Here is an 11,487-nt window from a genome sequence, read left to right as displayed (position 1 = left end):
AGCATGTTTACCTTTTGTAAATGACTTGACTAAAATAGAAGAAACTGTATGCTTATTGGAGGACTTTTAGATGTTAACTTTGCACAAGTAAACACGCTGCAGGACCGTTCGTATCGCACATGATATCACACACAAATCAACACGCTGCAGGACTGCTTGTATCGCACATGATATCACACACAAGTAAACACGCTGCAGGACTGCTGGTATCGAACATGATATCACACACAAGTAAACACTGCAAGACCGCTCGTATTGCACATGATATCACACACAAATCAACCCGCTGCAGGACTGCTTGTATCGCACATGATATCACACACAAGTAAACACGCTGCAGGACCGCTCGGATCACACATGGTATCACACACAAGTAAACACGCTGCAGGACTGCTGGTATCGAACATGATATCACACACAAGTCAACACGCTGCAGGACCACCTCTATCGCACATGATATCACACAAGTCAACATGCTGCAGGACCGCTTGAATCGCACATGGTATCACACATGTGATACCGCAGCAGGTCTCCAAGGTGAACAGCCTCTGGCATGTTAGAACACGCTGCAGATCGGCTTCTATCACACATGGTATCACACACACAAGTAAACATGCTGCAGGACCGCTCGTATCGCACATGGTATCACACACAAGTAAACACGCTGCAGGACCACTTGTATCGCACATGATATCACACGCAAGTAAATACGCTGCAGGACCACTTGTATCGCACATGATATCACACACAAGTAAACACTCTGCAAGACCGCTCGTATCGCACATTATATCACACACAAGTAACCACGCTGCAGGACTGCTTGTATCGCACATGATATCACAAACAAGTAAATACGCTGCAGGACCGCTTGGATCACACACGGTATTACACACAAGTCAACATGCTACAGGAGTGCTTGTATCGCACATGATATCACACACAAGTCAACACACTGCAGGACCGCTTGTATTGCACATGGTATCACACACAAGTAAACATGCTGCAAGACTGCTTGTATCGCACATGGTATCACACACAAGTAAACATGCTGCAGGACTGCTTGTATCGCACATGATACCACAAGTAAACACGATGCAGGACTGCTTGTATCGCACATAATATCACACACAAGTAAACACGCTGCAAAACTGCTTGTATCACACATGATATCACACACAAGTAAACACGCTGGAGGACTGCTCGTATCCCACATGGTATCACGCTCAAGTAAACACGCTGCAGGACCGCTTGTATCGCACATGATATCACACGCAAGTAAACACTCTGCAGGACCGCTTGGATCGCACATTTGACATGCTCGCTGATATCATCCCATAGTTGTTATTTTGCTGATATCGCACCGATACTGATATGGGACGGGGACAGCCCTAACTCTGTCTCCTGCCAATCAGAGCGTTTGACGGGGGACCACCAGTCCGTGTCCTGTCCCAGGCTGAGTCCAGACGGGTCCACGCTGGTCTACTTGCAGGGTCAGGTTTTTGGAGCGCACCATCAGTGCCTGAGTCTGCAGCAGGTACTACGATACTGTACGATACGTGTAGTGCCTGAGTCTGCAGCAGGTACTACGATACTGTACGATACATGTAGTGCCTGAGTCTGCAGCAGGTATTACGATACTGTACGATACGTGTAGTGCCTGAGTCTGCAGCAGGTACTACAATACTGTATGATACATGTCTACTCTGTCTACCCGATACCTTGGATCTTCCACAGCTGGACTTGGCCAGCAGGAAGTGGTCCACACTGGTAGATGTCGTGGATCGGCCACCACCTGGTAGGTGATATTTACCTTTTTAATTGTATTTTCTTACCACCATGTTGGACATCATTTTTTATTGTATTTATTGTTTCACATTATTTATGTTATTCTTCCAAAAAAATGCCCTTGGTATATTTCTTGGTGTTTTGTAAGAAGAAAATGTATGTGTGCACCAGGTGGGTTTGCTGGTATTTATGAAGCTCTGCCGTCCTGCTGTTGGTCTGCTGACAGTCACATAGTCGTTTTCAGCAGTGCCTGTCACAACCGGAAGGTAATCAAATATATTCATTAGGTCAATTCATCATTTAAAAAAAAATCGTACAAAACTAAAGATAAAATGTGTATGAATTAAATTAATAAATCATTAAAACAACAAAATATAATACATTTTTTTAGGTAGATTTATTAAAAAATATTAATAGTTTTTTTTTGTCTGAACCAAAATGTATTATACATATCTGATTAATTCAATAATGGATTATTATAAGGAGAAAATAACAGATTTAAAAAATAATTTAAAATAAATATTAAATAATATTGTTACCATTTAAAAAAAGTAAAAAAAACAAATAAATGTATATTGTCAATGACATACATTTTTGTTTTGTCAGAATTGAAAGATAAAAAGAAAATACAAAATTAAATGTCATAAATCAATAAAGAATGATTGAAATGACAACATTTCGAACAAAAAATACATATAAAACAAACGCATACATTATACTTTCATAATATACTTTTTTTTTTCCAGAACCACAAGTTAAAAATTAAATACAATGATTACATGCTTTAATTAAATAATAAGTGATTAAAATGAGAACATTTCAGATATTGAAATAAACAAAAACAATACACACACACACACGTGTATATATATATACATATATATACAAACCCCGTTTCCATATGAGTTGGGAAATTGTTAGATGTAAATATAAACGGAATACAATGATTTGCAAATCATTTTCAACCCATATTCAGTTGAATATGCTACAAAGACAACATATTTGATGTTCAAACTGATAAACATTTTTTTTTTGCAAATAATCATTAACTTTAGAATTTGATGCCAGCAACACGTGACAAAGAATTTGGGAAAGGTGGCAATAAATACTGATAAAGTTGAAGAATGCTCATCAAACACTTATTTGGAACATCCCACAGGTGAACAGGCAAATTGGAAACAGTTGGGTGCCATGATTGGGTATAAAAGTAGATTCCATGAAATGCTCAGTCATTCACAAACAAGGATGGGGCGAGGGTCACCACTTTGTCAACAAATGCGTGAACAAATTGTTGAACAGTTTAAGAAAAACCTTTCTCAACCAGCTATTGCAAGGAATTTAGGGATTTCACCATCTACGGTCGGTAATATCATCAAAGGGTTCAGATAATCTGGAGAAATCACTGCACGTAAGCAGCTAAGCCCGTGACCTTCGATCCCTCAGGCTGTACTGCATCAACAAGCGACATCAGTGTGTAAAGGATATCACCACATGGGCTCAGGAACACTTCAGAAACCCACTGTCAGTAACTACAGTTGGTTGCTACATCTGTAAGTGCAAGTTAAAACTCTCCTATGCAAGGCAAAAACCGTTTATCAACAACACCCAGAAACGCCGTCTGCTTCGCTGGGCCTGAGCTCATCTAAGATGGACTGATACAAAGTGGTAAAGTGTTCTGTGGTCTGACGAGTCCACATTTCAAATTGTTTTTGGAAACTGTAGATGTCGTGTCCTCTGGACCAAAGAGGAAAAGAACCATCCGGATTGTTATAGGCGCAAAGTTGAAAAGCCAGCAACTGTGATGGTATGGGGGTGTATTAGTGCCCAAGACATGGGTAACTTAAACATCTGTGAAGGCGCCATTAATGCTGAAAGGTACATACAGGTTTTGGAGCAACATATGTTGCCATCCAAGCAACGTTACCATGGACGCCCCTGCTTATTTCAGCAAGACAATGCCAAGCCACGTGTTACATCAACGTGGCTTCATAGTAAAAGAGTGCGGGTACTAGACTGGCCTGCCTGTAGTCCAGACCTGTCTCCCATTGAAAATGTGTGGCGCATTATGAAGCCTAAAATACCACAACGGAGACCCCCGGACTGTTGAACAACTTAAGCTGCACATCAAGCAAGAATGGGAAAGAATTCCACCTGAGAAGCTTAAAAAATGTGTCTCCTCAGTTCCCAAACGTTTACTGAGTGTTGTTAAAAGGAAAGGCCATGTAACACAGTGGTGAACATGCCCTTTCCCAACTACTTTGGCACTTGTTGCAGCCAAGAAATTCTAAGTTAATTATTATTTGCAAAAAATAACTAAAGTTTATGAGTTTGAACATCAAATATCTTGTCTTTATAGTGCATTCAATTGAATATGGGTTGAAAAGGATTTTCAAATCATTGTATTCCGTTTTTATTTACATCTAACACAATTTCCCAACTCATATGGAAACGGGGTTTGCATATACACTACCGTTCAAAAGTTTGGGGTCACATTGAAATGTCCTTATTTTTGAAGGAAAAGCACTGTACTTTTCAATGAAGATAACTTTAAACTAGTCTTCACTTTAAAGAAATACACTCTATACATTGCTAATGTGGTAAATGACTATTCTAGCTGCAAATGTCTGGTTTTTGGTGCAATATCTACATAGGTGTATAGAGGCCCATTTCCAGCAACTATCACTCCAGTGTTCTAAGGGTACAATGTGTTTGCTCATTGGCTCAGAAGGCTAATTGATGATTAGAAACCCCTTGTGCAATCATGTTCACACATCTGAAAACCGTTTAGCTCGTTACAGAAGCTACAAAACTGACCTTCCTTTGAGCAGATTGAGTTTCTGGAGCATCACATTTGTGGGGTCAATTAAACGCTCAAAATGGCCAGAAAAAGAGAACTTTCATCTGAAACTCGACAGTCTATTCTTGTTCTTAGAAATGAAGGCTATTCCACAAAATTGTTTGGGTGACCCCAAACTTTTGAACGGTAGTATATATATATATATATATATATATATATATATATATATATATATATATATATATATATATATATATATATATATATATATATATAGACATATATATATATATAGACATACACACACACACATACATATGTACACTACCTTTCTAAAGTTTGGGGTCACCCAAACAATTTTGTGGAATAGCCTTCATTTCTAAGAACAAGAATAGACTGTCGCGTTATATCTTTTTCTGGACATTTTGAGCGTTTAATTGACCCCACAAATGTGATGCTCCAGAAACTCAATCTGTTTAAAGCAGGGGTCTCAAACACGCGGCCCGCGGGCCAATTGTGGCCCGGGAGACGTTATTTTGCGGCCCCCACCTTAATATGAAAGTTTAATGTTAGTGCGGCCCGCGAGTTTTAAATGAATGGCGCTTGACAGCGTTGTGTGCGGAGCTGAAGAAATCTACCAATCACGTTGTGGTATGAGGCTCTCGACAATATCGAGGGCGTGCCGTGATGGCACTGTCATCAGTGTCCTCTAGAATCTGTCACCGCATCATCTTTTTCTCCATACTAACAGCGTGCCAGCCCAGACACATGTTGTATGAGGCTTCTAGAGACACACGCAGGTTATTGCAAGACATACTTGAGGAACAGCCATACATTTCACACTGAGGGTGGTCATATTTTATTTTATTTATATTTTAACACTGTTACAAATATGCGCCACACTGTGAACCCACACCAAACAAGAATGACAAACACATTTCGGGAGAACATCCGCACCTAAACACAACATAAACACAACAGAACAAATACCCAGAATCCTTTGCAGCCCTAACTCTTCCGGGCTACAAAAACACCCCCGCTACCCCTAACCCCGCCCAACTCAACCCCCCCCATCTCCAGAATTCGGAGGTCTCAAGGTTGGCAAGTATGCATTGACGTCACTTGCGTAATGCAAGCAGAGAAACATTTTGCCGCTTTTCTATGACACACGCTCTTCCTTCCTCCCTCCCTGCCTCCCTCCCTCGCCCGCCTGCTCGCTCCCGCCCCCGTTGTAAACAGTCCGGGCGGGGAAGACGAGCACTCCGCCGAAGGAGCGAGCGACAATACAAAAGTGTGGTGCACTGGACCCCAGCACTGATACAGACGTGGTGATGTTAACCCGTTCGGGGCTAATTGTGCTACCGTAACTGTAAACTCCACCCCCCACCCTCCTCCCGTTGGCTCCAGACAGAGACGATTTTTGATGCAATATTTCTTTCACAGGGGCACCCCGACGTGTCTTATTTCATTTCATTTCATTTTTATTTATCTCCTTCATTGATGTGCATCTTTGATCGATAGACAATTATACCTCAATTTTTAAATTATACATTTACACACCAATGCCTGAGAAGGAGCAGGATGAAGAAAAATCTTATATTTTTCTGCCCCCTTCAACATAGTACGTAGTCTTACTTAATGATATCATATAAACAAACAATTACATCCAAATATAACGAAAACAAACAAAAAAACACAAGAAGTGCAAAACTTCATGATGTACAAAAAGAACAAAAAAAACAAAAGAAGTAGTATACACCTCACAGGATGATACAAAACAAATACAAAACTAGGCAAAAAATAAGTAAAATAATAAATATAAAGCAAAATGTAAACAGTTATGGCTGTCCATATGATCTCATTGTTCTGTCCTTATATATTTTTTCAATTGGAATATATTTTTACAATCTTTTATCTCTTGTAAAGAGAATTCCATAGTTTAACCCCCACCACTGATATACACATTTGTTTTAAAGTTGTCCTTGAATACTGATGTTTGAAATGACCTTTTCTTCTATGCTCTTCATTCTCAGAAGTGATGACAAACATTTTTTGTAAATTTGCTGGTAATGTTTTACTTTTAGCCTTAAACATGACACATAATGTCTGTAACTTTACTAGCTCCTGTAGTTTCAATAAACCCGAATTAATAAATAATATGTTAGTGTGTTTTAAGTAATCTACTTTATGAATAATCCTTATAGCTCTTTTCTGTAGTTGATACAGAGAAAGTTGCGTTGCACAAGGAATACAATTTGAAACGTCATTATACAACTAGACATGCTGAGGAGTATGCAAAATACTAGGGGAGTGAACCGGGTTGCAAATTTTAAAACCAGTCTACTGAGGCAACAAGATTTCGTCAAGAATTGAAATGACCTTTTCTTCTATGCTCTTCATTCTCAGAAGTGATGACAAACATTTTTTGTAAATTTGCTGGTAATGTTTTACTTTTAGCCTTAAACATGACACATAATGTCTGTAACTTTACTAGCTCCTGTAGTTTCAATAAACCAGAATTAATAAATAATATGTTAGTGTGTTTTAAGTAATCTACTTTATGAATAATCCTTATAGCTCTTTTCTGTAGTTGATACAGAGAAAGTTGCGTTGCACAAGGAATACAATTTGAAACGTCATTATACAACTAGACATGCTGAGGAGTATGCAAAATACTAGGGGAGTGAACCGGGTTGCAAATTTTAAAACCAGTCTACTGAGGCAACAAGATTTCGTCAAGAAAGCAAGCGAAAAGAGCGATGCAGCAGTCAAAGCTAGCTACATGGTGAGTGAGATGGTTGCTAGGGCGGGAAAGCCATTCAAAGGAGGTGAATTCATTAAAAAGTGCATGTTAGATTTTTTTTAAGAAATCTTTTCTTGCGGCCCAGCCTCACCCAGTTTCTGCATCCAGTGGCCCCCAGGTAAATTGAGTTTGAGACCCCTGGTTTAAAGGAAGGTCAGTTTTGTAGCTTCTGTAACGAGCTAAACTGTTTTCAAATGTGTGAACATGATTGCACAAGGGTTTTCTAATCATCAATTAGCCTTCTGAGCCAATGAGCAAACACATTGTACCATTAGAACACTGGCGTGATATTTGCTGGAAATGGGCCTCTATACACCTATGTAGCTATTGCACCAAAAACCAGACATTTGCAGCTAGAATAGTCATTTACCACATTAGCAATGTATAGAGTGTACTTCTTTAAAGTTAAGACTAATTTAAAGTTATCTTCATTGAAAAATAAGGACATTTTAATGTGACCCCAAACTTTTGAACGGTAGTGTATGTATATATATATGCACACATACAGTATATATGTGTGTGTATATATGTATGTATGTATATATATATATATATATATATATATATATATATATATATATATATATATATATATATATATATATATATATATACGTATATATATATATATACGTATATATATATATATATATATATATATATATATATATACGTATATATATTAGTTTTTTTTAATCAGAACCAAAAGGTAGACATTAATACGAAGAATAAATGAATTATTAACATGACAAACTTTGTAATTAAAAAAATAAAACATATATGTGTATATATATATATATATATATATATATATATATATATATATATATATATATATATATATATATATATATATATATATATATATATATATATATCTATCTATTTGTGTATATATCTATCTATCTATTTGTGTATATATATATATATATATATATATATATATATATATATATGCATATGTAGTTTTTTTTTTAAACCATAAGTTAAAATAACCGGAGGGTGTGTTCCAACTATCGTGGGATCACACTCCTCAGCCTTCCCGGTAAGGTCTATTCAGGTGTACTGGAGAGGAGGCTACACCGGATAGTCGAACCTTGGATTCAGGAGGATCATTGTAGTTTTCGTCCTGGTCGTGGAACTGTGGACCAGCTTTATAGTCTCGGCATGGTCCTTGAAGGTGCATGGGAGTTTGCCCAACCAGTCTACATGTGCTTTGTGGACTTGGAGAAGGCATTTGACCGTGTCCCCCGGAAAGTCCTGTGGGGAGGGATCAGAGAGTATGGGGTAACGGACTGTCTAATTGTGGCGGTGTGTCAGAGCTTGGTCCGCATTGCCAGCAGTAAGTCGGACCCATTTCCAGTGAGGGTTGGACTCCGCCAAGGCTGCCCTTTGTCACCGATTCTGTTCATAACTTTTATGGACAGAATTTCTAGGCGCAGTCAGGGCGTTGAGGGGATCCGGTTTGGAGGCTGCAGGATTAGGTCTCTGCTTTTTGCAGATGATGTGGTCCTGATGGCTTCATCTGGCCAGGATCTTCAGCTCTCACTGGATCGGTTCGCAGCCGAGTGTGAAGCGACTGGGATGGGAATCAGCACCTCAAAGTCAGAGTCCATGGTTCTCGCCCAGAAAAGAGTGGAGTGCTATCTCCGGGTTGGGGAGGAAGTCTTGCCCCAAGTGAAGGAGTCTTGTTCACAAGTGAGGGAAGAGTGGATCGTGAGATCGACAGGCGGATCGGTGCGGCGTCTTCAGTAATGCGGACGCTGTATGGATTCGTTGTGGTGAAGAAGGAGCTGAGCCGGAAAGCAAAGCTCTCAATTTACCGGTGGATTGACGTTCCCATCCTCACCTATGGTCATGTGCTTTGGGTTATGACCGAAAGGACAAGATCACGGGTACAAGCGGACGAAATGAGTTTCCTCCACCGGGTGGCGGGGCTCTCCCTTAGAGATAGGGTGAGAAGCTCTGTCATCCGGGAGGAGCTCAAAGTAAAGCCGCTGCTCCTCCACATCAAGAGGAGCCAGATGAGGTGGTTCGCGCATCTGCTCAGGATGCCACCCGAACGCCTCCCTAGGGAGGTGTTTCGGGCACGTCCGACCGGTAGGAGGCCACGGGGAAGACCCAGGACACGTTGGGAAGACTATGTCTCCTGGCTGGCCTGGGAATGCCTCAGGATCCCCCGGGAAGAGCTGGACGAAGTGGCTGGGGAGAGGGAAGTCTGGGCTTTCCTGCTTAGGCTGCTACCCCCGTGACCCGACCTCGGATAAGCGGAAGAAGATGGATGGATGGATGGAAGTTAAAATAAATACAACGATAAAATGCTTTAATTCATTGAATAATAAATTCATAAAATGAAAAAATGTCAGATGAAAAAAAGAATACAAAACAGCTCTGAGTCTTGCAGAGAAATATGGGAAAGCAAACAATAAAATAAAATAAGCTAAATAACTGAGGCGCTAACTTCAACAGTATAATATTCATGTTTCATATGATTATTTTCATGGTACTCTAATCTGAAAGGTTGTCTATTTAGTTGGAGTCATGTCGTCAGCTTGGTCCAGCATCCAAACTTTCACTTCCTGTTCAGCAGGAAATACTAGTGGCGCCCTCTGCTGGACTCTTATTGCAACAACATAACCTGCTTCTGATTTAATGAAGGCTTTTCTCCTGCCATCATTGTCAGGACGTCTTCATGGTGGACAGAAGAACCAAGAAGGTGACCCGCCTCTCTGGTAACTACTTGAAAACTTTTCTTTTCTTCACGCACAACATTCCAAACTTTGTCCTGCTTCCATTCCAGGCCTCTCTGGCGCCCCCCACCTCTACGGCAGCTGGAAACTTCTGACCGTTCAGAGAGACCTGATGGTGGTCTGCTGCTCCAGCCCCAACACACCCCCCGCTCTGGTTAGAGAGACACACACACACTCTGTCTGTCCCCTATTAAACCAAACCAAACTCAACCCACCATCAATTGGGACTCTGTGCAAGTCCCGCCTCCATAATCCATTTGCTCACTTTTTTCTTTGTGAAACAATTTTTTTTAACCTTTTTAAAAAAAAATCAAACTTGACTTCAGTTTGAAGGTTTTTTGCACTAAAACGAATCCATGAGGAAGAAATTGTTCAATATTAATTATTATTATTATTAATAATACTTATTATTAATAATAATAACAATACTTATTATAATTTATAATAATAATAATGATTAATATTTTATTATAGTAATATTTATTATTAATAATACTTATTATTATTAATAATAACAATACTTATTATAATTAATAATGATAATGATTAATAATATTATATTATAGTAATACTTATTATTAATGATGTATTGATAATAATGATTAATAATAATTATTGTTATTATATAGTATCAATATTTTTTGTCTGAACCGGAATGTAAGACATTGTACCAAAAAAAGAGAAATGTTTCTTAGTTCAATAATGTATTATAATAATAAAATGTCAGATAAAAAATATTTAAAGATAAATATATAAAATTACAATGGTTATTATCATTAATAATATATTAATAATAATAATGATGAATAATAATAATAATCATTTAGTATGATTTTTTCTTGATAATAATAATAATATATAATAGTAATAATTATTAATAATATATTGATAATAATGATAACTGACCTTCCTTTGAGCAGATTGAGTTTCTGGAGCATCACATTTGTGGGGTCAATTAAACGCTCAAAATGGCCAGAAAAAGAGAACTTTCATCTGAAATTCGACAGTCTATTCTTGTTCTTAGAAATGAAGGCTATTCCACAAAATTGTTTGGGTGACCCCAAACTTTTGAACGGTAGTGTATAAAATGATAATAATGATTATTATCATTAATAATATATTGATAATAATAATAACAATTATTATTATTGTTGTTAATATTCCTATTAAGTTTAATATAACAATAATAATTATTGATAATAATAATAGTAACTATTACTAATAACTTATTATTGATTTTATTAACAGGTCTCAAAATTGTCAATGTAATTGCGCATGTCAGCTAAAAGTATTTTATCCACACGTTTTGGATTTAATTTTAATTATAAGTATTTTTATGAAGATTTAATTTC

The 11,487-nt window shown here is 38.1% G+C and overlaps 1 protein-coding gene across 1 annotated transcript in view; it reads left to right on the top strand.

Annotated features, from left to right (window-relative positions):
- zgc:136971 (S9 family peptidase) overlaps window positions 1–11,487 on the top strand; it is a 44,607-nt gene that overhangs the window by 17,252 nt on the left and 15,868 nt on the right. Inside the window, exons 9-13 of the mRNA XM_062058041.1 lie at window positions 1,413–1,534; window positions 1,735–1,795; window positions 1,957–2,051; window positions 10,069–10,117; window positions 10,186–10,289. Coding sequence (XP_061914025.1) covers window positions 1,413–1,534; window positions 1,735–1,795; window positions 1,957–2,051; window positions 10,069–10,117; window positions 10,186–10,289 — 431 coding nt within the window. The remainder of the gene's footprint in view (window positions 1–1,412; window positions 1,535–1,734; window positions 1,796–1,956; window positions 2,052–10,068; window positions 10,118–10,185; window positions 10,290–11,487) is intronic.

This window comes from Entelurus aequoreus, linkage group LG01 (assembly GCF_033978785.1).
Source record: "Entelurus aequoreus isolate RoL-2023_Sb linkage group LG01, RoL_Eaeq_v1.1, whole genome shotgun sequence".
NCBI classification, from domain to species: Eukaryota; Metazoa; Chordata; class Actinopteri; order Syngnathiformes; family Syngnathidae; genus Entelurus; species Entelurus aequoreus.
This window is presented reverse-complemented; position numbering and strand designations above follow the sequence as displayed.